General features: G+C 42.2%; 1 protein-coding gene across 2 annotated transcripts; it reads right to left on the bottom strand.

The window, feature by feature from the left end:
- Positions 1-386: 386 nt before the first annotated feature.
- setdb1b (SET domain bifurcated histone lysine methyltransferase 1b) lies at positions 387-26,494 on the bottom strand. Of its 2 annotated transcripts, XM_062992774.1 has the most exons (22): positions 26,306-26,494; positions 22,948-23,185; positions 21,885-22,078; positions 21,050-21,087; positions 20,618-20,921; positions 20,304-20,505; positions 20,107-20,180; positions 18,854-19,044; positions 18,157-18,286; positions 17,923-18,055; positions 16,445-16,561; positions 15,469-15,775; positions 14,040-14,392; positions 11,707-11,823; positions 10,703-10,872; positions 9,093-9,314; positions 8,107-8,271; positions 6,668-6,846; positions 4,992-5,079; positions 3,460-3,695; positions 2,738-2,826; positions 387-915 (listed from the first exon to the last, which is right to left on the bottom strand). In XM_062992774.1, exons 2-22 carry the CDS (start codon positions 23,175-23,177, stop codon positions 798-800), a joined length of 3,657 nt encoding a protein of 1,218 aa, XP_062848844.1. In that variant the 5' UTR covers positions 23,178-23,185; positions 26,306-26,494; the 3' UTR covers positions 387-797. The 2 variants fall into 2 exon arrangements, with proteins under 2 accessions (XP_062848844.1, XP_062848845.1); XM_062992775.1 differs by lacking the exon at positions 26,306-26,494 and having other exon boundaries at positions 22,948-23,307.
- Positions 26,495-27,558: the final 1,064 nt, after the last annotated feature.

Genomic DNA, 27,558 nt, shown 5'->3' on the forward strand with positions numbered 1-27,558 from the left:
TCCAGTAATAGTTACACCAACAGTGGTTTGTGGAAAGTCTGAACTTTTTTGAAAGCGTACCAAAGGAGTGGTCATTATGTTTTGGCTGATCAGTGTAAATGCCCATAGTATTGGAGCTGTCCAACAAGCCCATTGTCTTGTGTCCACATACTAATACTAATACATACTACTACTAATAATAATATACATAATGTATAGGGAAGGCATCCTGTTTAAATCACTGCTGTTTAAGGAGTGTTTTGGTCCCACCCTAGTAAGAATTTGTTTCCTTCAACCATTATACCAAAAAACATCTTGATCTTTGATGTTGTTCTAGATAAAATGTGGCCTTAAGGGAGAAGCTACTAGCAAATCTGTCTCTTTAGCTCTAGTGACAGAGGCAGTGGTAAGTTATGGTACATCAGAACAGAATTTATTTTGTTGCACAGTACAGTTTGGTCTGTTCTTACAAACAGGACAAAAAACCTTTCCAACACAGAACAGAGCTGATTATAAAAAATAGTGAGACAAACCTACATGCTAATTCATTCAAACCAACTACCTCGACAGCCGTAAAGGATCCAGAGCAAAACTGTTTGCGTTTCAGCTCTTTCAAGTCCATTTTTACAGTAAGTAGCAGAGAAGAACTGCATTTCCAGGCACAGCTTAGTGTGTCCCATTTTAGGTTGTAGCTAGAGCTTCATTTCAGAGCTTCAACATAAAGACCTGCAAAGAAGCACAACAATCCTAAAGCCACACACACACTGTAGCGTTCTCTGTGGTTCTGAACACACATGTCGTCAGTGCTCGTGTACACATTATAACAGTCGCCCTCGGCACTCGGTGGAGCCGCAGCAGCACAGCAGCTCTTTGCCCTCCACGCTGCCGACTTCATAGTTATAATCCCAAGTCAGCTCGGTTCCAGCACGGATTCTCCTGAAGACACAGTGGAGAAAACATTAGAATAAAGGCAACACAGAAGTCAGAGGTAACAGCATGATGAAAAGCATGTCACCATGACAGTTTTATTAAATATCGGGCTGATGGTAGACTAAATGCAGCAGATCTGATCAGCATAAAACAGCATTTAAACCTGATTTACTTTGATCAGGGTCAAATCAGTATAGCCAAAGTACTGGTTTAGAAATTGCCCAGGTGGCGCAGCGAGATATTCTGCTAGTGCGCTGGGATTCTGAACTCCCCGGTTCGAATCTCAGCTCTGCCCCCGGTCGAATGGGTGCCCTCTAGCGGAAAAGACCGGAATAATAAAGTGGGTCTGGTCTTCAAACGCTGTGCAAGGACCCTGGTTAGCAGCCCGAGGCACCTGTACAGAAGTGGAGGAGCCTCATGTGCGAACCCACCGAAGCGCAGCGAATAAGAAGAGGTTGGGGGCCTGCACACGTGTCGGAGAGGGCATGGGGCAGGCGAATATACCCCCCTCTGACGCAGTCGAGATCCCCAGAGTTGGAGGACTAATTGGCTATGCTAAATCTGTAAGAAAAATGCATAAATACAAAAAATCTCCACTGCTTACAGGCAGCCGTGATGAGTACCCACAGACAGTGGTCTGACGATGGACAAGCCATGAACTGCTAACAAGTTATTAGACAGCCATGACTGCTTAAAGTCAGGCTGCATGAAGGCTATGGCGTCTGGTACTGACAAACAGAAGAGCAACAGTGGCTCAAATTGCAGATCCTTTTAATCCTGCTGATGAGGTGAATGTGTCACAACACACAGCGCATCCAACCCCTCTGTGTATGGGGTCCAAGTGCCCATGCTAGCTCCTGTCCAGTGATACAAGCACCTACATTGGGTCAAGTCTGTACAATTTCATAGAACCTCTGTTAGGCCAACGTTCTTTAGATAGTGACTCGTATACAATCTAATTTATTTGTTCATCTTTAGCAAACACTGAAAACCTATTGAGATCTCTACATAGATGCATTTTACATCATCCTATGTGCACTCCCTACTAAGGTGCCTTATTTCAAAGCTATAAACTGACTCAATAAAGAGGGAGAATCCAATGCTTCCTTAGCGGTGAAGGCAATCCCAGCATAAAGGTGCACAAAAGTAATTTATTTACAAATTCGGGCTTGTCAGTGGTCAGTGACAATTTAACCGTTTCCAATACACGAAAGGAGATGTTGGTTGGCGTGCTAGAGGGTTGTGTTGCCTAAGCCCATTGGTTTGAATTGCCTGAGGCTAACTGTGTTAGCTTAGTAAGTGAAAATTGCGGTGATATAATCACCGTAATCACCGTCTAAGTAGTGCGTCTAAATAATCTGCCTTATAAATCGATGTCTTATTACAATCCTCACTACTTAGGCAGCTGCCTAGATAGGCACTAGGCAACAAGGCTGCTCAGTAGGTTTTTAAACAGACCATGAAAGGTCAGGAAAATGGAGCATAGGGATCCTACCCTAAAAACAACAATCACAATACAGAAATACACTCAAGACAGGAAGACAGTCAATGCAAAGCATCACGCACAGGAAGCAGAGTAACCGCAGGAGACCAAACACACAGGGACACACCAAATCTGACACCTAGTCAACCTTTTCAAATAGACTTCTCTATCTGAACAAGGCTAACACAATGGGCAACAACAGTTTAAGTCTATTCACAAGTTTTCTGTGATAATCAGCCTCTATTGTTTGCTGCAAAGCTAATTAATGCTGTACAGTATTGACATACAACTTACTTCACCCCTGATTAAATTAGTGGTGTCAGTTATGAACAGGAAATGACATACTTGCTTGCGAAGAAGGCCACCCATGGAAACCGCAGGTCATGCGTGTCCACAAATACATTTTGGACGAACAGGTTGGGACTGCAGCTATGCTGTAATAAAAAGATTAGGAGAGAAAAATGAGTATATAATATACAGTATATAGCTTTATAAATTACACCTAACATTGAGATAAACTTTGGGGGTATACAATTACTGCCAGTGGCTTTGACCCCTCCCACCCCACCACAAAGGACCTCCAACTACCAAATGTAAATTGAATGGTGGACCGATTTCAGGACTGTTAGGACAATGTATGTTGTACTGGTATAAGAGTAGTAGGTGCAGCAGTGTTAGGATTTTAAAACACCTATATGTTAATAGTGGGAGAACAGAACTCCAATCACAAGTTTAAAGCCAACAGCAGTGACACATTATGTGTAATAACGAAAACAGCCCTAGTCTCTCACTGTAACCCTACAACCAGTGCTGACAGGCTGTGTTTCAAATAAAGGGGCCAGTGATTTTGAACAGTATTTTAAACAGTATCTCAATAACACTGCTGCACCTAATACACTCAAAACAGAACCACAGACACGACTAGTGGACATGAAAAGCATGCCATGTCAAGTGTTTACTATTTGAATGGGTTGCTGTAAACTTGTAAGCAGTTGATTTAAATAATTTGGCCAATTTTACACCCCAACTTTGAGTAAGATCAAGTAAAATCCAACACAAGTACTGACGTTGAGGTAGCGTCCCAGGTTGCCCTCCAGTTTGGCATCAATGATGTAACACGATTCCTCCCCATCATAAAACTGCCGTGTGCTTTTGGAGACACCGTCTCCGGCATTGGCCTCTTTATTCTGATTGGCTCTGGTGCCACCGCCCCCACCTCCTCCTGTTTTCACCATCATGCCGTGTGAAGACTTCAAAGCAATGCCTCGCGTAGATTTTACTGCTACCTGCCTCTTCACCACCACTAAGAGTAAGAGAGAGATAGAATAGAATGCCTTTGTCATATATACATATGTACAGTACAAGGTTTTTTTTTTTTTTTTTCCTCTTTTTTCCCCCCAGTTTTTATCCCCCAGTCTAGTCGCGTCCAATTACCCCGATTGCATCCTCTGATTCAACCCTTCACCGCTACAGCTACTATCAGTACAGATAGTGCATTTTTCACCTGCACGAGTCGAGTTCATACACTTGATGGGCACTATGTACGGAGGGACACACCCCCATCAGCATTATTCCTCAGCCCTGTGCAGGCGCCATCAGTCAGCCAGCAGTCGCACCAGTTATGAGGACCTATGATCCAACTTTCTTACCCTCTAACCCTGAACAACAGCCAGTCGTTGTTCATGCAGCCGCCCAGCCTAGTCGGAAAGGCAGAGCTGAGATTCGATACGATGTATTCGAAAGCCCAACTCTGGTGAGCTTACGTACTTTACCGCTGCGCCACCTGAGCGGCGTACAATGTTTTTTTGCATATCCCAGCTTGTTTGTGTCTGGGGTCTTATTCAGTATTCTCATATAAACTGAATTTGGAACGAACAGATTAAATAAATATTTGATTAGTGAAATTAAAATATAGGCTACATGTTACTATATGTTAATCTACTTTATTTGAAAAGTGGTCATACTACTGCCCACTGTATAGTACTTAACATGTAATTGATTATTGAAAGTCACAACTGTGATTTTTTCTGGATTTTTCCCCTTTTGTCATTTTTAATTCTCGATATTGAATCTAATGCTGCTTGCACAACCTCCGATCTGATCAAGGAGAGCATGATCACCAGACGGCCCCACCGACAACTGTTCAATCTGCAGCCTCTTCTTATTAGCTGAAAATGTGGGGTTCTCACCAAGACCTGTATCACATATAGAGAGCCATGCTAAGCTCAATGTGAAGACCCAACCCCCACCACCCCACCTCACACAGGCTCCCGGACCAGACCCAGAGATTGCATATTGCAATGGCAACTGGACGAAGACTCCTTATGTTTTTTTTCCCTGAACAACTGTGTTTGTGTGCATGCCTGGCAAGTTCGCCCTGCAAGTCCACCACCCAGGCACCACAATAATGTTTTTTTTTTTGGTCAGGACTATATACGGCTAAACATTTCTAAATTCAGGACATATGTATTTTAGCATCACAAAAACAACAATGTTTAGTTTCTTTAACACTCATGCATGATACATCTAAGCCAAACTAAGTATGTTTGATATTTTACAATTGCATTACCGGGAAAATAACGTTCAAAAAGTCAGTTACCCTGAGGCTTTTTCACCCGCTCTTTGTTTTCTTCCGACCCAGAGCTGATAGTTTGCACGTCGTCACTGTCAGACAGAGTCATCACCTCCTGGAGCAGGGATAAGAGCGAGAACGACATGAAATAGAGATACATATGATGTGAGGAGTAATACAGAGCATTATTGCAGAGACAAAAACATAATATACATAGAACATAAAAATGGTCTGGGGCAACCTGTGAAGGATTTTTTATTTTATTTTTTGTTTATGCATTTTCTCGCCTTTTTCTCCCTTTTATCACGTCCAATTGCCCGATTGCGTCATGCTTCCTCTCCACCAATGCCGATCCCTGCTCTGATTGAGGAGATCGAAGCTAACCCACGCCCCCTCTGACACGTGGGCAGCATGCCGTATGCATCTTTTCACCTGCACTTTGACGAGTGCAGTGCAGCTCAGTGTTGTGTAGGGAGAGACACACCCCAAGAGCACTCTTTTCTCATCTCTGTGCAGGCGCCATCAATCAGCTAGCAGAGGTCGTAATTGCACCAGTCATGAGAGAGAGAGCCCCCATTCGGCTTAGTCCCGCCCATATCTGAACAACAGGCCAATCGTTGTTCATGCGGCCGCTCAGCCTAGCTGGCAGACAGAGCTGAGATTCGATATGATGTATTCGAAAACCCAGCTCTGGTTCCAGCGTGTGTTTTTACCGCTGCACCACCTGAGCGGCCAACCTGTAAAGGATTTGGACCTAAAGCTGGAAGGGAAGAAAGTCTCATCCAGTCCTACCAGAACCTGACCCAATTCAAATTAATTTACTTTTTAAAATGTATAATTTAAGTCCCACCGTCAGAAGGCGGTAACCACAATGGGCTGCATTCCAAACCACACCATACTATACTATGTTTAACAGAAGTGCACTATGAAATTTTAAAAATAACTAGCATGCTGTGCAAGAATGTAAGAACGTAATTCCTGACTAATACCCCTCAAGTAACATTAAATACAGTAAAAGTGTCATTTGTTTGAGATGGTATGAACTGTTTAGTAGGAAAAAAATACTGGAAGGTGAAGTAAATAATATTTACTATACATGTAGGCACCCAGGTGGCGCAGCGGGATATTTCGCTAGCACACCTGTGCAGAGATTCTGAACTCCTCGGTTCGAAACTCGGCATTGTCACAGGTTGGCTGGGCGCCATCTAGCGGGCACATTTGGCAGTGCCTGCAACAGGGTCTGCTAGGGCGGTATGACCGGACTATGTGGGTGGGGTCTTCAAACGCTGTGCAAGGACCCTGATTAGCAAATAGAGGCATCTGTGCAGAATGAATGGGCAAAAAGAAGGGGTCCGCTAGGACTGTGCACGAATCGGAGAAGGCGTAAGCAGCAATATACCCACTTTTAATGCAATCAGGGATCCCTCAGCACCAAACTGTGCTACTATCCATGCAAATTGGTGCAAAAATGCATTAAACCACCTCTGAGTGAACTGAATCAAATGACAAACCTACGTCTTAAACATTCATTTTAAAGATCTGGTTCATTTATTTAAGCTTCTATGGGGTCTGTTTTTTTTTTTTTAAAGATAAATTGTGGGCATGGTCACACTTCATTTTAAACCAATCTTCCCCGGATGTAGTATTGTTACTTATCACCTCTGGCACCGTACAAATGAGTACAGAGAAACTGACTGTCTTACCTTCTTCTCGGTCTTCACCGCTTGTTCCTCTTTGACACTCTGAGCTCCGGGAGTGGCTGACTGCCCGGTCAACCATGATGCCACTTTACTTTTTCCACACTCCTCTGGCACAGGAGGAGGCTTCCTGTCCTCCGTTCCTCCACCTGATGTGCTTAGTCCATCCTTACTGTCCTGACTCTCTGAGAAGAGAAGCAAAGAAATCAGATCTAAAAGCATGAAATGTGATTACTGAGGACAAAAAAAGCTTGATTAATTAAACAAAGCGTCTCAGTAAAATATCACTGAAACATTTGAAAGTACAAATAACACAGAAAGAGAGCGAGAAGGCTGGATGAAAGCTAGATAAAAAACAAGCCAATGTAAAACAAATGGAGAGCTTAAACATGAGGTCAATTTGACATTGTGTGTAATTAAAGCCGGAGGTATTGGCAATTACCACACTGAGGAAACGAAGGTGAGGCAATAAATCAACATTTCCCGCATTATGTCCATTAATCTCTTTATATTGCTGCGTTATCCATCATAACACAGTCTTTTTAATTGCTGATTTATTACCTGCCAATAACCCACAACAAGCACACCAATTAAAAGCTAAACTCAAATATGAGCACAGCTGAAAGCTCAAGGTCTACAATCAGTCCCACTGAAGATAACTACACAAGGCCACTACAGAGCCTACACAACACTGCCATGGTGCCATATGCCAAGCAGATCTAGATGCATTATGGGATTACCAAACATGATGTGAGGTCTTTAAGAAAATCACATTGTAGATAACTAGGTTCAGTTTGTTTGTTTATTAGGATTTTAACGTCATGTTTTACACTTTGGTTACATTCATGACAGAAACGGTAAGATTCATCAGTTCACAAGATTATATCAAACAGTCATGGACAATTTAGTGTCTCCAATTCACCTCACTTGCATGTCTTTGGACTGTGGGAGGAAACCGGAGCACACGGAGGAAACCCACACGGACACGGGGAGAACATGCAAACTCCACACAGAAAGGACCCGGACCGCCCCACCTGGAGATTGAACCCAGAACCTTCTTGCTGTGAGGCGACAGTGCTACCCACTTAGCCACCGTGCCGCCCAGATAACTGGGTTCAGTTGTGACTGCATTTTTAACCTGTACCCAATCATGTGACGTATTAGAGTTATAAACTGTGTTATTAAAGCATTGATGGAAACGACATAAAATAGAGAAACATATGTGAGGAGTAGATACAGAGCATTATTGCAGAGACAGACCTTAATAAAAATGGTCTGGAGCAATTTGTAAAGGGTTTTGATGTAAAGCTGGATAGGAAGAAAGTCCCATTCAGTCCTACAGGAGTGGAACAAAATTCTACTCAAATTTAATTAAACCTTCAAAGAACAGTGAGAGCAAAGGACCGAATTCCAAACCACACCATACAGCACTGTCGTTTCTTTACCTTCCTTCATGCCCTTCGTCTGTCGACGAGTCGTGTAGCTTCTCCACACAGAGCTGGAGGAGTAGTAAGTGTCTTTTACAAACGTGTCATCTGAACTGTCACTCTCATCACCGTTGGACTCCTCCTTGTCATCTTCGCTTTCATCACTGTCAGAAGAACCTTGGCCTGTTAGAGAGAGAACGATACAGAGAGGTTAATCATATGGTCTTTGGTTTTAATCGTTTGAACAGGACCACATATTACCCCATTTATCTCCCAATCTAGTCATTTCCCATTTCTGTTTGTGAATCTGCTGCCATTTGCACAGCCTTCAAGCTGATTAAGGAGAGCCAGATCACCACACACCCCCTTCGACAAGTGTCTAAAGTGTGGCTGTGTTATATCATCTGGTTTCCCTGTAATCACTGGGCGCAATGCAGTAACACACCATGGACAAGACCCCAATCCATCACAGGGCCTTGACCAGCCAGACATAGCCAACTGTCTGCATGTTGATACCAGACCAGCTAATAGCACCACAGCGAATACAAACCCTGATTCCGCATCATCGGGAATTCACCTAATTTACAGCTGTGCCACCCAAGTTATAATGTAACTATTTTATCTGTAAGTGCTGGTTTAGTTTTATTACATCAGTTCTACCTAGATTATGGCTTTTTCAAATGATTGAATACTGCACCCGTTTTAACATGTGTGCAACTGCTGGAGTCTCACAAAGAGCATCGCCGAGTATAGAAAGTTATGCACTACAATCTGCAGATTAACTGCAATCTCTCATACAAGTGCCTCAGCTAGCCAGCAGTGGCTGGAATTGCAGCAGTAATAAGGAACCGTTCAACCAAACTGCAGAAAATACAGGTTGGCACTGGTTGCCAGATTTCTAATGATTCAAGTAGCCATGTTTACAGCATTCCTGATCTGTAAACTTAGAAACACAAATGATCTCATTTTAGCCCAGAAACATGTCATGTGCAGCAGTTTCTTACTTTTGCGGTTGCTGCCCTCTGTCTTCTGGGCGTTCCTGGCTGTGGTTGACATTTTGACCTGGTTCATGTCAACGCCGCTGCCCTCGCTGTCTGAGCAGTGTGCCTCACTCTCATAACCCTCCTTAAAGTTCTCCACGCTCTCAATGTGGTCCAGGTTCGCAAAGTACTCGTCGCCCATTTCCAAGCCCTCCTTATCTGCAAAGTCATCTGTGAGGATTTTTCCTGAGAGAAACAGAGAATGATAGAACAAGAAACATGATCAGTGATGTAAAAAACTGCACTTAACATATCCACAATCTGAGGCAAGCTCAGTAGCTAAATGGGTTTAGGGTAGACAGACATTTTTCTATATAATCTTTAGCAAGGGCAGCATATATGTCATTGTAATTACCATGCGGCAGTTGACGAGGCAGTCTACAAACATTTATTCTGTTCTATAATTAAAGGCACTTGTAACCATGGTTTCCTGGACATGGATTAAAGTTGTGAAATTGAAATGTCAGTGATTACATTTATACTTCTGGCATTTAGCATATGCTTTTATCTAATTTATTTATTTATTAGGAAACGAATGTCATGTTTTACACACTTTGGTTACATTCATGACAGAACAGGTAATTACTAGTTACACAACATTCATCAGTTCAAGTTTTAATGTCAAACACAGTCGTGGACAATTTTGTATCTCTAGTTCACCTCACTTGCTTGTCTTTGGACTGTGGGAGGAAACTGAAACCCATGCAGAAACAGGGAAAACATGCGAACTACACACAGAAAGGACCCGGGTCGCTCCACCTGGGAATTGAACTCAGGACCTTCTTGCTGTGAGGCGATAGTGCCACCCACAGAGCCACCGCTTTTATCCAAATGGATTTACAACTTTGACTGAATTCAACACAGGCAATTAAAAAAGGGTTATGGGACCTACTTAAAGGCCCAACAGTGGAAAATTTGGTGGTCTCTGATCAATAGTTTAGTACCTTAACCTTGGCTACCACTGCCCTAAAGTACTAGAAGCCAACCTTTGCAATGCATATCCACAAGTTAAATTAACTTGACTGGCTGTGATTGAATATAATTTCAATCTGAACATTGATATCCTTCACAGTCTAATATTATGGCTAACCTTTGTCAGGGAAAGCCTGTCCTAAACCTATATGGTTGTTTTTACTCTCTGAGAAAGAGAACCGAGTTATGAAAGGGACGAATTTAGTATGAGCACAATATAAATGTGAACTTGGTTGTACCAGAAGACAGTACAAAATCATCTGACCTTCACTGTATTTCTGCAGTGTTAAAGCAATACAGATTAGCTAAGGTAAGACATTCTAACATTCTCATCATCTGCTCTTCAAGACTGGAGTGAATTCCCTTTATTGTTATTGTTTATATTATGTACTAACACAACAACTAGTATTTGGCATACATTCATACTGGTATGTGCCAAATTAGAAATTAAAACATTTTGCTCAGTGGCTCTACAACAATCTAGAAACTAAAGCAGTCATTCTGATCACTAGCTACAAACTCTATTCACTAAACTACTCACTAAAATTTGTATTAAATAACAAAAGGGAGAAAATACAAAGTTGAATCATTTTATTTAATACCTGCATAGATGCAGATAAAAGAGCCTTTGGCTACATCATCCAGGCAGCGGATGCCCCAGCCTTTGTTCTGGGTCTTAAAGAGCTGCAGGCGCACCTGCAGGCCATGCTGCACCAAGCGGTTGGAGCACATCTGAGGATTACAGCGGCACTGCTTGTTGCACTCATACATGCTAAGGGGGGAAGAGGGGGAAAAAAACATACAAGTTAATAATAACACGTGGGTTGGTTTGTGCTTAAAACATTTCAAACGAGTGTCTGTATGTGTATACAAAAAAGCTCTGGCAGGCCGAGACATGGACACTTCAAGACATTTGAAGGAATCCTGTGGTATCTGGAACCAGGACATCATCAGCAGATCCTTCAACCTCTGTATATCAACTTCTAAATGTATGCTGAAAGTCCACAGTATGTGCTTTCAACTGTGGACAGGAGTTAGCATGGGCACCTTGACTGACCTGTGACCTTCGTGGTCCTGATGTGATTGCAAGGCAGCTGGATGAAAATCTTTGCAGCTACACAAAGTTGGAACTTCCGGAAAATACTCCCAATAACGTGTGTAGGAACATTCAAGGTCTTGGAAAACTATTTCCAGTCATTTCTTTATTCATTGTCTTCCTGGGGCATTAAAATCATCTCCTCTCTTAGCTTTTGTGACAGCTTATTACTTTTCTGTGTTTGCAACACACCTTAAAATCTCTGGGTGGTGCTCATATAATACATTGCTGCTGAAGCAATTTAAATCTTGTTATTGAGATCCACTGATCTAATTATGTTGTAACCCAACTTTAGGTCGTACAGACTAGCAATAGGTTTTAAGGTCAGTAATATTATTTAGAGGTTGAATAACTGTGGCATAACAGCATTAACAAACTATCCTGCTACTCTAAAAAAAAAAACATCATCAATCAGCTGACAGATTTTATTCAAACAAAATCCAGCTTTGCAGAAAAGGTTAGATTTAAAAAGCCTAATTTTCTTCAAATAAAAGTAAGTGTGATACCAACCCTGTGGGTAAGCACTCATCGAGCCTCTTGTAATTGTATCCAGCGTTGGGGTTGATCTGAGCTCCAGGAGTACACCCCGTGGCCTGCAGCGTCAGCTGGTGGCAAGAACACTTTGATCTGCAAACATATAGCAAGAGAAAAAATGGAATTTCCTTCCGGCCTTTAAAGATCACAGCCTAGAGAATGCAGGGGGAAGATCTTTGGATGTCTATTTTGAGTCCATTTGTAAGTCACGATCTATTCAGGCAGAATTTTCTGATCCACCTATTTCAGATGTCTAAGCTTGTTTAGAGATTCAGACTAGGAAATAGAATTACAGGTACATGTTCAGTGAGCATTCTTTTTATCACACACTGACTATGGTTTAAATGCATTTACTCCAATTATAAATTAAGGCTGAGGTGTTTATGGGTGTGTTCGAAATCCTAGGGAGCTGCCTTGCTGTCTTACGGCCTACATAGGCAGCTGCCTCAATAGAGAGGATTCTAATACAGCAATAAGCCACGAGAGACCGTGCATTACTGCGATTTTATCACGGGGAAGGTTGTTTTGGCACAACGTGAAGCGGAGTGCCTAAAACGTCTTTCCCCGTGATAAAATCATAGCAGTAACGCACAGTCTCGAGTGGCTTATTGCTTTTATAAAACGGCGGTCAACATAAAATATAATAAAATACAACAATGTTCAATAAATAAATGTTTTTATTTACAAAAACACTTACAAAAAGCATTCTTCCGCGACCCCAGGTAGTTCGTTAACAGTGTTGCTAGGCAACATGAGGGCGAACATAACATTCGCTTTTTCTTTTCAGTGGCGTATTAATATGGAATGATGTGAGGTGGTCACAGGTGTGCGTTTATCGGGGATTTTACAACGGCTTCGAACGCGGCTCAGCCAATCAGATTTTAGAACCGGAACTATCTGTTTTATAATAAGTCAATGACTTATGAGGCAGGTTATTCAAACGCACTACTTAGATAGCGATTCCATCGGTTTTGCGTTTAGCATTTAGCATCTTGCCATTAAAACCAATGGATTGAGGTAGCACAGCACGCTAACATGTCAATATAACATCTTCCTTCATGTACCGATAACGGTTACATTTCCTGACAAGCCCGAACTTGCAAATAAAAACACTCGGTACAAGTTTATACAAGTTAAAAATCAGTAATATTTTATTTACGTTTGAAAATAACTCGTTCGTTTGTCCATACCGTCAGCCATGTTTATTTTTCTGTGAGAGAAGAGCACCCGACCCGCAATGAATTCTGGGATTGCTTTGATCACTAAGGACGCTTCCGATGCTCGCTCGTTCTTGAGTCAAAATAACATTGAAATATTAAGATGCCTCAGTAGTGAGGATTTTAAGGCATCTAGGATTTCGAACAGCCTCCTTCTCGGGAGCGCGCACAGGATGACGTAAAATACTGCCTATGTAGAGAGCTCACTAGCTTTTCGAACACACCCTATATGTACACTCCACTCAATCTGATAAAAAAAAATCCTATGCAAAATGACACAAGTGTTGAGTACCACTTAGTCTACATGTTACCATGACAACATGCATCACATGAGCCGTGAAAATCGCATCACAGACAGTGAAATGAGCCTTTTCCCATGTAATATGCAATTTGCTGTGAAATTCAAACTTCAAGGTTTGTATTTAGCGATTTAACGTTTTTCATTCGCTTAGCATTCAAGTGCCTCACGTTTACTGGTTAATTTGCACTACGAGCAGGTCCTAGCAATCCAACGGCAATTCAGTTGGCAATCAGTTAGTCAAAACGTCTAGAATTTTAAAGCCTAAAGCAGCTAAAAACACGAGTCGGGTAACTGAGTTTGGAAAACTGTGGCCGCAGATTGGGGCGTGTCAAAACACGGACAAGTATTTTCATATTTGAGACGGAGCCTCGCACTGTTGCTGAATAATCTAGGTCTACATTCAACTCCTAAGGTAGGCTGTGCGGTGCATTGTAGTTTCCATTTATTCCATCATTCAATTTATTATTCAATGACTGCTGTGACATGTGGCACTTTCTTAAAAAATCTGTGAAATCGGTGTTGTTTAAAAAATGAGGTCCCTGAAATTGAGAACATTTTCCTGTGAATTTAGTAGGGCCCTAATTATGTTACCTGAGTATTTAGTTGGTGTGTTAAATTTTACAAACTGCCGCAAATACACATGCGGTGAACGTACTTAAACTTTCTGTAACTTTCTGTGGGAATGTAATCAGATACAGGTGTTTACATGGCTATTATTCCTCTATTTACGATTGAGCTATTAGTCAGATTAATAACGGATTATCAGGCTGCATGTAAATGTGGCTACTTACTTGTCTAGGCAGCCGTCAGTGCAGTCACACCCCACCAGAAAATTATCACTGGTGTTGATAAAGACTCCGTCCTCTGGTATGCGTTCTTTACTGTAAGCCACACTAGGTGGAGGTGTGTTATCGATCTCATTGACGCAGGACAGGGGGATGTCCTCGCGTCCGGCTGTGATGTCCCGGATGAAATAGAAGGGTCTCTGGGGCTGGAAGCGACGGTCCACCAGGACGTACGGGTCCAGACAGAACATCTCCAGGAAGATGAAGTCACAGTGTGTCTGGAAAAGGTAGCGCTGGATCTCCGTCATGTTCCTCAGGCTCAGGCCACACGGTGACTTGTAGATCACGTGGAAGGACATCTGAGAGACAAAAAAGGACCAATGTAAATTAAAGGGATGAATAAAAACAGTCAAGGAACTGGTTAAAGTTGTTTTAAGATGTGTTAGTTAAATCTGGCAAATTAAAATTTGAGACCAGCTACAATATATGGCCAACGGTATGTAGACACCTGACCATGGCGAGCCTGATGGACATCTCATTTCAAAGCTGTGGGAATTAATATGGAGCTGGCACCACACTTGTAGCCCACTACAAGTTTCTGAGGTCAGGCACTGACGTTGGACTTGTTAGCAACCCACAATTTAATTGATTTTGAATATAATCAGCTGGCTTGAGGTCAGAGCCACCGGAGCTCCTCCACACCAAACATATCAAAATATGTCATTACCCTACTTTGGTTATAGAGGCACAGTCATGCCGGAACTGGAAAGAGCCTTTTCCAAACTGTTGCCACAGAGGTGAAAGCATACAATTTACTTTTTATAAATGATGCTATACACGTTAGCTATTGATGTGACTGAACCACCTGAACTCAATGATTAGAAGGGGTGTCCATATACTGTTCAGTTACACAGATCTGATGATTGCGCAACAATAAATCAGAACATGGAACATTAATCAGACACTGGCATTCTGTTTTCTTCTGCAGTTGCTTAATGGCAGACAGTAATGTTTGGCTATGTGTTCTATTCAATGGCAGAGCTTAAAAGAATATTATATTTCTCCCAATGTGCATGTCAGAGAAAATTGGATCACTGTGCCTAGAACATGCATAAAGAAATCTGCTGACTCGACTCCCAAGAATAAATGTAATTACATAAACTAGGAAATTAATGACTTAGAGACAACCATATCAGTGCTATCACACTGAAGTAAAAAAACGTGACCATGATGTAACTGGTCCATTTTCATCGTTTTAAAATTTCTGGCATCACATGTGACTGTTCAGCCTCTATAGAAACAATAAACTTGATTCTATGCAGATCAAAGGATCCCTGCATAGAACACTGTTTGTTTTCAAAAGAACTGTCTGGAGTCCCAATGCAAAGGATGTCTAAAAACCTGTGTGGTTATCAGACATATCAGACAAACAGACCTTGCGGTTCAGACGACGGCGGGCGGTCATTCGGCGGAACTCGTACAGCAGCGGAGTGAGGAGCGGGTTTCTGCCACGGTGCAGGTCTGGCCGTGTGGGCCGGATGCGTTTCAGACACTCAGGAGTACACACGTGGGCCATGTAGAAGAGACGATCATTAGGGGCCTGATAAGACGGCTCCTGAGGAACCCGCTCGCTGGCATACGCCGTTACCGCAGACTGCACTGGCTGCAGTGACGGCAGTGACGGCAGTGACGGAAGGATGGTCGTTAGTCCCTGCACTGTCCCCGTCTGTAGGAGGAAGAACCTAAAAAAACATGGAAAAGAAGTGTCCCATTTAGCCCTGTGGTGAAAAAACAAAACACACAAAGACTGAACATTCACTTAATAAGCATTTGGATCTAACGTCACACGGAAACACTGGTTACTGGGCATAAACACACTATGAACTAATCGCACTGGGTTAGTCTCACACTCACCTAGTCACTCACACTTAGGGGCAATCCATCTTCTGCAAGTGTTTAATGGAGGAAATCAAAGTACTTTGAAACCTATTCTGACATGAAGAAACATACTGAACTCAAAGACCTGTTCAAATCTCCTCCTAAACTCTACACTGCCTCCTGGCTCCTCAATTTAACGTATCTAAAAAGCTGTTTACATCCTTTTTACATCAGCTAGTTAGCATTTCAGTGCGGAGTCACATGACATTTGCTACACAGGTCGCCGACTCCAAAGCCCAGCTGCACACAACCTGGAGCCTAGAGCAGCAACGATGCTAGAGTACAGCACTAAGTGTGTCTGGAACAATACAGTAACAGGCTATATTATTAAGCTGATGGATATTTCAACACCCTGAAAACCTCAGAACTGACTATAAAGGAAAATCATGAATCAATGTAGCTGTTCAACCTACATTACGAACTGAAGAGTACTGATGGAAACTAAGTGATAAGAATAAGACCTGCTTGCCGACCTGGGATTGTGTGTTTGTTGGATCAGGTTGCCAACAGGTCTAATCTGTAGATCAGTTGTGACAAGATGGCGAGGGGCAGGGATGTATGGAGAGGTGCTCTTCTTTGCCATCTGAATCCTACAGAATGGAGAAAGAAACACAGGTTAAAAACTAATACTGTACTTGTGCCTTGACTTGTAATTTCTAGGCATTAAAAGACATGGTTCTCCACAAATTGTAGTAAAATATGATCAGTGTCCTGATTTTTGAGATTAGTGATTAGCTAGGGAGTGGGGCTTATTAACATTATCAAAGTATGTTTTTTTCCCCCTCAGAATCCAAAGATTTAGACGATCCAGCACTTGTGCAACAGTGAGTCTGTTGCTCCCCCCATTTTAATGCAAAACAGATCCAACTAGTGAAACAACTTCGTTAACACACCACTGTCAAAAGTTCAAGCCCCCAAGTTTGATTCTAGGGCTGCCACTAATTACTATTTTTCTATCAATTAATCTATAGACTATTTTATCGATTAGTCAATTAATCTAAACGATAAATTTTCCTCCAAAAAATGTAATTCAGAATCTCATTTAAGCTGTATGGCATAATAATTTGGCACAAAACTAAATGTAAACAGGGTTTATGTCCATATTATTAAATTCTCAAGTGCTCCATATTAAACAAAGTGCAACATGTGTTTGACATTCCGTACACAAAGCAAAGTGCTTAAACTTACAGCAGAAATAAAATAGTTAGGTGGTCACATCTCATTAAGTCCAACATACTGAATGAAACAATATAGAAGTCAAAGTTTTGCCACGTCTAACTGAACTCACTAAGGAATACGGTATTTCAAGATCTCCACGATTAAGAAGCATAATGAAACAATATAGACGTGCAACATCGCGCTAGTGCTGCTGTGGCATACTATCAAAGCTTTGCAATGTACAAACCACCTTTTTGTTTTGTGCCAGTTTAAGTATTCCCAAACTTTTGATGATCTGGGTCTTGGAAAACTTCTTTGAAAGCTCTCTACAATCGGCTTCTGACTGCTGCAGACAGCTTTTTTTAAGACTGTGCTTAATGCCGCCAACGCTTAATTGCACGCAGCAAGTAGTGCTAAGGGGAAATCATATAAATGGTTATATGAATAGAAACAAATTAAATAACATTTTTCTTGCACGTGGGTGGTGCAAGTGGCAAGAGAGTCAAAGTAAGAAACTGAAAATGACTAAGTAGGGATTACAAAAATCCCCACATATGATGCAACTCACATATTTTTATCTGGGCCTGGAATCAGCACTGAGAGCGCACTGAAAAGTGCAGATGGCTAGACTGTTTCAACCCGAGCACCAATATCTAAAGTCATGTTCATTTCCCCAAAAAAATCCCCAGACGATAATATGTCATATTAAGGGATCCTTAGTTATAGACAACGCCTGAGAGAAGTAAAGCATTTGGGGTGATGTCACGAGAGAATGTGAGAAGTGAGTACTCACTCAGCACGGATAGGCTGTATAGGAGCAGCAAGCTGTGGACGAGGTGGTACAGGCTGAGCGAGTGGGAGGCGGTTGACAAGCAAACTGTTTTCATTGGTGTACTGCACCACAGGTCCTTTAGCCCTTACAGCTCCTATAGGAATCAGAAAAATGACAGAAAAGTAAAAAAAATAGACCACAAACTTGAATATAAATAGCATAAACAAGCATGCACATGCCCATGTGAATAGTTACCCATGTTGGGTCGGAAGCGCTGCTGGCCAGCCAGCTTTTTCTCCTGATGGTTGGCTGTGCTCATTTTCAGGTTGAACATGGGCTCTAGCCGGGTGGAGCCACGATAGATCCACTCACTCCGCTTATCATCCTTTACAAGACATTCAAATAATGTTTGAAAAATATTCATACAACATATATTTGTATTTAATGTCATTTTCTGTCTCTCTTGTCAGATCCGATTCCCCCACCTGTAATTGTGCAGGAAGACCGCCCCCCTTAACCTAAGAGAATCGCAGACTATCATATGCCCTCTCTGACACAGTAGTCGACCACTTTTTTAACCTGCCAGAAATGGGGTAGTATCCATGTAGGTGGATCGACCAGCCAGCAGAGGCCACAACTGCAGCAGCAATTAGGAACCCATTTGACCAGATCACCCTTCAGACACAGCCAACTGTGTCTGTTTTGGCGACCGGGCGGTTGATAGCACAACTGATTCGATAAGGACCATCTAAGCGCCTACTTCTTCATACTTCTGCTTCCCAAGATGTATTTAGTGACGTTAAACACAAACATATATCATGACAGTTCATCAGATTACATATGCGCACCGTGAACTATAACTAAATCTACTTACTTGCACACCTAACACTGGTTGTAAAACATGAACCAAACAATTTTCTCCTTTAGAATATGCAATGCATGGCGCATGTACCAGAAAGAGCATTTTGACGAGACTGCCGTCCACCTCCTCCACTCGGCTCCTCCACCATGTGCCCTCCCATTCTGTCTTGATTATCTGACCAGGCTTCAGCAGCACCATGGGTCTGTTTGGGTATGCAGTAATGTACTCCTCAATAAAGTCCCTGCATGACTCATCCTCTATGTCCTCCCATGTCTTTTTCACTGTTCATACAGACAAATACACAGATATTAGTAAAGGCCTTGGATTCGAAAATTAACCGAAAAACCATGCGACCGTCTTACGATTTATTCAGTTGCTAGTGCTGGTTCCTCAACCTGCCAATAAAATTTACTTTTTTTTGTTTATGCATTTTCTCCCCTTTTTATCCCTTTTTAGTGCATCCAACTGCCCGATTGCGTCATGCTTCCTCTCCACCAATGCCGATCAATGCTCTGATTGAGGAGATGTGGGCAGCATGCCGTATGCATCTTATCACCTACACTTTGACGAGCGCAGTGCAGCTCAGCGTTGTGTACGGAGAGTCACACCCTGAGAGCACTCTTTTCTCATCTCTGTTCAGGCGCCATAAATCGGCCAGCAGAGTTCGTAATGTGAGTGAGAGACCCCATCCGGCTTAGTCCCACCCATATCTGAACAACAGGCCAATCGTTGTTCATGTGGCTGCTCAGCCTAGCCGGCAGGCAGAGCTGAGATTCAATATGATGTATTCGAGATCCCAGCTCTGGTTCCAGCATGTGTTTTTACCGCTGTGCCACCTGAGTGGCCTAAAGTTATTTTTTAAGTAGAAAAAAGGTGATTCATAATCTAGCTTTTTGTATGTCAGGCTGTTGGGCTCCTGGGCAGGCCGGTGGCACCTTGCTGTAAATTAAAGGCTTGAGTCTCAGCTGTGTTGTGTCACCCAAGCTCCCCAATTGTATGCTTTTAATGGTTGCTCCAAATAAAAGCTAGTATAAACATTTATTTATTTACTTATTTAGATGTTTTATGCTGTGTTTACACAATGGTTATATATTTTTAATCAGTCTATAGCCCTTATCAAATGTTGTTTTAGTATGTTTTTATATGTGTTCTTTTAGACCAATTGTTTTAAAGAAAGTGATTTTGGCTTGGTTAAAATTTTTATCCACAGTTTTTGGTATTGCTATACATTGTTGTTCTTGTAGGTATTTAGGGCATTCAGTCAGTATATGTTTAATAGAAATGGGTATTTGGCAAACATCACAGAGTGGGGTCTAGTATAGACAACAAGCGAGTACACTCACATGGTCTGCAGACAGGGTAGAGATCCGGCAAGGCCACATAGGAAGCATAGCCATCATCAAAAAAGATCAGAAACCTGTAAGAACATGTGACAGGTACATTTATCAAGCTTTCTATCTGCATCCATCACTCCTTATTATTTACTCTCCCTCCTTTATTAGATTATTTATGGTTCTGCTCTGGCCTGCTTCTCTCTTACCTCATACGGTTTTTGCTGTTAGGCATCTCTGCAACAACGCCAGCATAGAGCCACACCTGGTTGCCATCCTTGTATTTGGCAACAACGCGAGCACCCACATACAGCCTTTCCAGTGTTGGGTGATAGTCAAATGCCACATGGTTGCCAGACAGCAGGCTTTTCCCTTTATTCTCAAACTTCACCTTGTACTTAAAGCTGTTACCTGTGTGACATCAGAAGAGTTGACTCGATCATCAAGGATAGAACAAACAGCAAACAACAAAACTGCACTAGTCCACCACCATTAATTTATCCACATACACCTCATCACTTACCAACTGAATTGATAGCAACCAAAATTCCACGATGCCAGGTCTTGGTGCGCTTTTTCCCCAGAATGCTCATGTTAAGCTTCATGACATCCTGTTTGAGGGCCGGGTTCGGCTGGGTGGGTCCGTGTCCCGGGCCAGAGGACATGAACACGGCAGGAATGTTCAGCATACTGCCCCGTGGGGACTGAGGAGGCGGGGCGAGTCCTTTAGGGGGTGTGAGCGCTGTGGACGAGCCCTTACTGATGGTGTGCATCAGGCTGTGAACTTGCTGTGAGGTCCTATGAAGTGCTGCTGACGTTTCCATTAGCTGAAAGTATGTATCATCAACGTAAGACATTAAACAAGGTGTGAGACAAGTAATAACTCAATTATTTCAGCAGGAAAGAAAACATAATGATACAGTATTGGTACATATAGCAGAAAGTTCTCTCTCACCGTTGAATCTTTGCCTGGAGTCTTCTTTGGTGGAACCACTGTGGGGGACAATAATTAATTTCTTAGTGTAGCAGTTTTGATCATCATTTTGCCCTCAGCTAAAATGTCGATAGTTGAGTCACACCAATTTCTTAGTAGCTCCAACTGGCCTGACTGCATGTTTTTAGAAGAATGCCTATATTTGCCATATATACATATATACAAGTACAGTACAACAATATCCTAGCTTGTTTGGAAGCTGGGGTCAGAGTGGGGTAGGTCAGCCATTGCACAGCGCCCCTGGAGCTGAAAGAGTTAAGGGCCTTGCTCAAGGGCCCAACAGTGGCTGCATGGCAGAGCTGGGATTCAAACTTTCAACCGATAGCCCAAATCTCTACCCACTAGGCTACCACTGTCCATTGTACCACTGTTTTGGACTTGTGGGAGGAAACTGGAGCACTTGGCAGAAACCTGGCCAAGGAGTCAAACTCAGGCTCTTCTTGCTGTGAGGCAACAGCGCTGCCCTATGATGCGAATCTCAGCAATGGTGGGTTAGCATAAAGACTTTAACTGGCAAACCCAAACACAGAAGTATTCGATGCACTGTCTATTGGGCCACATGCTCTTCATCACCAGTATTAAAATTATCTGCAGTTGTGGTGTTCTGGCACACATATTTGCATGACAAATGGTTTCAATTATGTTGTATTGTGTTCTTTCATTTTCATGGAATAAAATAAAATCAAAGTACAAAGATAATGCAGTAAAAAAATGAAGCAGCCAGACATTCTAGATCTGAAGGTCGTGCATCATGCAAACAAGTGCACCCACTTTCTTCCTCACCCAATCCACTTACCACAGCCAACGGCAATGACATCATCGTCTTCGTCGTCATCATCATCGTCGTCATCGTCGTCATCATCAATTTCAATGATCTCCGAAGCGCCACCACCATCTACTCCTTCGTCGTCTTCCGAGCTGCTTTCCCGGTATTCAAGACCTATTTTACTGTACAGCTCCTTCACTAGAACCTCACACTGTACTACAGACCTGTCAAACACACACACACACACCATAATGTCAGTGACATTGACATCAATGACATCAATGAATCAGACTGTGTTTTACTGGCCAACATAACAGTCATAATAGTCATTCAACTCTTTTTAGACCCTTTATTTAATTCTTAGTAGAAGCTCATTTAAAGTATACAAGAAGGTATTCTTATATAAGTTTCCACAAGTTTTGTACACCCTAAATTTGGACAGTTTATCCCATTTTTCATGGCAGATTGGCTGACGAGCATCTGTGAAATGCCGTTTTTAGGTTTCTCCATGGGGTTACAGACTAGTCTTTGGCTGGGCCACTTATGGACCTTTAGAGACATGCCTTGGAGCCACTCCAGTGCTATTTTGGCTAGTAAACTGTTGTTGCAGTGCAAGTTTGCATGCACTCTGAAAGAGGTTTCTGAGGTTTGAAAATGTTCCCGCATTTGGCTGCATTTGGCTGCATTCATCCGGTCATTTAATTCGGTCTCCCTATACCTGCTGCTAAGAAGCACTGCCATAGCACGTTTCTGCTATTGCTTTTGGTGTAAGACGTACAACAAGGTCTAAGGGTTATTCAGATTGAACTTTAAGTGCAGCAACAAGCAGTACAAATTGAGCGTCAAATCGGCAAATCTGTAGGGTGCACAAGGTAAGCAGCACCGCCTCATACCATAGGAAACAAGCAGTCAATGCAAAAGCAATTTTGATACGCATCATGTGATGCAGCCTTTTTAGTCATTCAACAAGTGCAAATCTGCCAAAACTCTGTTAGAAAACATTACAGGTAAAGGAAACATATGGAAAAGTAAAATGTCATTATATAAAGACTTGTGAATTTGCTGTATTTGATAAAAAAATAAACAGACTTACTCTGATGCGTTGCAGCACAGCGTGTCTACAGTTGCAATGTCTTTTTCTTTTTGCTCAACCCAGTCCTGCAGTTCAGCTAGCTGGGCCTTTCTGTGCTTCACAGTCTCGCTGCTGTCCACCTGCTCCTCAATCCACTTGCGCAGCTCATCCAGAGATATGCCCAGCTCCTCCTCCAGCTCGGGTCCCAGCTCCATGTCCAGAGCTGATCCCAGACCTGGATCCAGTTCCATAATAATCCCTGAAAGACAGAGAGAGTTGGTCAGATTGCTAACAAGAGATGTTTAAAAATAAAGAATGGTGTCAACCCAAGTCCTATGTATTGTTATCAACTCAGCAGTGGCATTGACTTGGTAGAAACATGATTGTCTGCTGTACACCCTGTTTACTACTACTGAATACATTATGGGACACATCTTTGTTGTTACAGCTTGCACAAAGGCATTGAAACTGGACATCGGAGCAATGGACGTACGTCAACTGTTAAGATGAATCCTGTTTACTGCAAGATTATGTGGACGTCTGAGCACAAGTGTATTATTAACCCACAAAATGCAATGTAGAATGATCCAGCTCGCAGCATACAGAGATTGAAAGACCTGTTGATAGAGTCATTGTAGCAGGGACTACAAGACACCTTTAGATGTCTTGTGGAGGCCATGACTTGGTGGGTCAGTTGTTTAGACATGTTCCTATTGTTTTGCTCATCTGTGTATTCTTAGTTCCAACTCCATACAATGACCACTCACTAATACATTCTTTGCACTATTCTTCTTCTTCTGTTTGATTTAATGGCGGTTGGCAAACCAATGTGAAGATGCATTTATGCCACCAACTGGACTGTGTAACACGAGATATCGAGAGAAAAAAAAAACCTAGATTCTATTTTATATATATATATATACAGTGTATCACAAAAGTGAGTACACCCCTCACATTTCTGCAAATATTTCATTATATCTTTTCATGGGACAACACTATAGACATGAAACTTGGATATAACTTAGAGTAGTCAGTGTACAGCTTGTATAGCAGTGTAGATTTACTGTCTTCTGAAAATAACTCAACACACAGCCATTAATGTCTAAATAGCTGGCAACATAAGTGAGTACACCCCACAGTGAACATGTCCAAATTGTGCCCAAATGTGTCGTTGTCCCTCCCTGGTGTCATGTGTCAAGGTCCCAGGTGTAAATGGGGAGCAGGGCTGTTAAATTTGGTGTTTTGGGTACAATTCTCTCATACTGGCCACTGGATATTCAACATGGCACCTCATGGCAAAGAACTCTCTGAGGATGTGAGAAATAGAATTGTTGCTCTCCTCAAAGATGGCCTGGTCTATAAGAAGATTGCTAACACCCTGAAACTGAGCTACAGCATGGTGGCCAAGGTCATACAGTGGTTTTCCAGGACAGGTTCCACTCGGAACAGGCTTCGCCAGGGTCGACCAAAGAAGTTGAGTCCACGTGTTCGGCGTCATATCCAGAGGTTGGCTTTAAAAAATAGACACATGAGTGCTGCCAGCATTGCTGCAGAGGTTGAAGACGTGGGAGGTCAGCCTGTCAGTGCTCAGACCATACGCCGCACACTGCATCAACTCGGTCTGCATGGTCGTCATCCCAGAAGGAAGCTGACGCACAAGAAAGCCAGCAAACAGTTTGCTGAAGACAAGCAGTCCAAGAACATGGATTACTGGAATGCCCTGTGGTCTGACGAGACCAAGACAAACTTGTTTGGCTCAGATGGTGCCCAGCATGTGTGGCGGCGCCCTGGTGAGAAGTACCAAGACAACTGTATCTTGCCTACAGTCAAGCATGGTGGTGGTAGCATCATGGTCTTGGGCTGCATGAGTGTTGCTGGCACTGGGGAGCTGCAGTTCATTGAGGGAAACATGAATTCCAACATGTACTGTGACATTCTGAAACAGAGCATGATCCCCTCCCTTCGAAAACTGGGCCTCATGGCAGTTTTCCAACAGGATAACGACCCCAAACACAACCTCCAAGATGACAACTGCCTTGCTGAGGAAGCTGAAGGTAAAGGTGATGGACTAAACCCAATTGAGCACCTGTGGCGCATCCTCAAGTGGAAGGTGGAGGAGTTCAAGGTGTCTAACATCCACTAGCTCCGTGATGTCATCATGGAGGAGTGGAAGAGGATTCCAGTAGCAACCTGTGCAGCTCTGGTGAATTCCATGCTCAAGAGGGTTAAGGCAGTGCTGGATAATAATGGTGGTCACACAAAATATTGACACTTTGGGCACAATTTGGACATGTTCACTGTGGGGTGTACTCACTTATGTTGCCAGCCATTTAGACATTAATGGCTGTGTGTTGAGTTATTTTCAGAAGACAGTAAATCTACACTGCTATACAAGTTGTACACTGACTACTCTAAGTTATGACTATATATATATATATATATATATATATATATATATATATATATATATATATATATATATACTGTATATTACTTGGTGTTTTCCCTAATAATCCAGCTAGTGTTAAACTGTGTTGCTGAGCCATTTCCAAGGATTGCAAAAGGTTATTTCTTTCTTGTTCATATTTTTTTACAATGTAGTAGTACATGTTCTACAGTTTCTTCCTGTTTACAGTGTATGCAATTTCCTGTACTATGTTTATTGATTATCTTTAGTGTGTGATTTAGACCTGAGTGCCCTATTCTTAGACGTGTTATTATGGTTTCCTCCCTCCGTCTCCTGCCTGTCCTTCTACCTGAATCTTTTTTTGTATTCTGTATAAATGTCTTCCTGTTTCACTTCTATACCAATATTCCTGCCAGGCTGTTTTGCCATACTTTTTAATGTAGACCTTTGCCTCTGTTTTGTTCAGTGGAATATGTAGATCTATGTGTTTGTGTTTTAAAGTTCGTTTTGCTATTTTATCCACCTGTTCAATCCCATTCTCTAACCCAACATGAGCAGGAACCCAAAGAAAACTTACTGACCTACCTTTGGTATTTCTTTGCACTATTACAAACCTGTAGTCTGATGTTTCTCCACTTATTGTATCATCTGTATTTGTCTGGCATGTGGTGGATCCTGTTAAGTGATGGATGGGTGCATAGCAACCGACTTTTATTTCATAGCAACAGATGAAGTACAGTAGTGTACCTGTCCAAACAACTGGTAGGTGCAACCTACTACATCATTGTTATTATTTGCCCCCGTTTTCGTCCACACAATGGAGACGAACAGCAATTGTTCCAATTAATACTGCAAATATACTGAAAACTACAAACATACAAGACAAAACGCGTTGTATAAACTTTTGTTCGTATACTTGAAAAAAACGGTGTATTGTTTAGCGATGCTATGCAGCTAACACAGCTAGCTTACCAACAAAGTCCGGCCTCTGAAGCTCCTTTAGTTGGTCGCTCCAGTTCACAAGTGCTTAAACCAGACCCGGTACACATAAATATTTAACAGAATGCATTTAACAATATAATGAACATGGCGAACGCTTTACAGTATGTATACCTACACAAATATAGCTAACTAAATACGAATAATTTCATTCAGCCAGTCCTCATGACTGCAAATGTTGTTTTCCCTACCCGTATACCAACATTCCCGCCTCCCCTAATACGATTGGCTAGCAGTTCGATGCTGTCCAATCAATTCTCACCAGTGCTGACGATCCGAAGCGTAACAGGCAGAAAACGGGTGGGAAACAACAACCCGCGTTGACCAGTTTTAACGCTTTGAAGACTAGCCAATGAAAGCAATAGTTGGGTTACAAGAGCATACAGACCTTCCCGCGGTGTGAAGGTTTTATTAGTGTTGCATGACTCCACCAAGCCAGGTTCAAATCATCTCACAATATTACCAAGTATTCTACATAAGATTTACTTAATAGCTTTTAATTTACTTTAGCCCAGCCCAGCACAATTTAAAGCCCCAAGACTTCTATAACATTCTCTTATCTAGCATTATGTTATTATGCCTGACTATATTTAGACCTTAATGCAAAGAATTACACGTTGTGCCGAAGGTCCTGGGTTCGATCCCCAGGTGGGGCGGTCTGGGTTCTTTCTGTGTGGAGTTTGCATGTTCTCCCCGTGTCCGTGTGGGTTTCCTCCGGGTGCTCCGGTTTTCTCCCACAGTCCAAAGACATGCAAGTGAGGTGAACTGGAGACACTAAATTGTCCATGACTGTGTTTGATATAACCTTGTGAAGTGGTGAATCTTGTGTAATGAGTAACTACTGTTACTGTCATGAATGTAACCAAAGTGTAAAACATGATGTTAAAATCCTAATAAACAAACAAACAAACATGTTGTGCCACAAAAAAACAGTTACTTCTTAACAAAAACAAGGGCCTTTTCAGCCTGATCCAACATGGTTATGTCCTTAATTAGTACCATGATAAGTTGTAAAAAGAAATTGCTTTATTGTATCTGACTATTAAACATGTTGGTCCACACCATATCATAGGTATCTCTACCTCCAAAATGTGTGTGGCAATACCAATTTGAAAACAACTGTACATGTCAGGGTCAGAGATATATTAAAAGTTGGGCTGACAGTAATTACTTGTGGTACACTGAATGCAGCAGACATACAGTAGGTAGCCTAAAGAACCAAGAAA

Source organism: Trichomycterus rosablanca, chromosome 3 (assembly GCF_030014385.1).
Source record: "Trichomycterus rosablanca isolate fTriRos1 chromosome 3, fTriRos1.hap1, whole genome shotgun sequence".
In the NCBI taxonomy this organism is placed as follows: domain Eukaryota; kingdom Metazoa; phylum Chordata; class Actinopteri; order Siluriformes; family Trichomycteridae; genus Trichomycterus; species Trichomycterus rosablanca.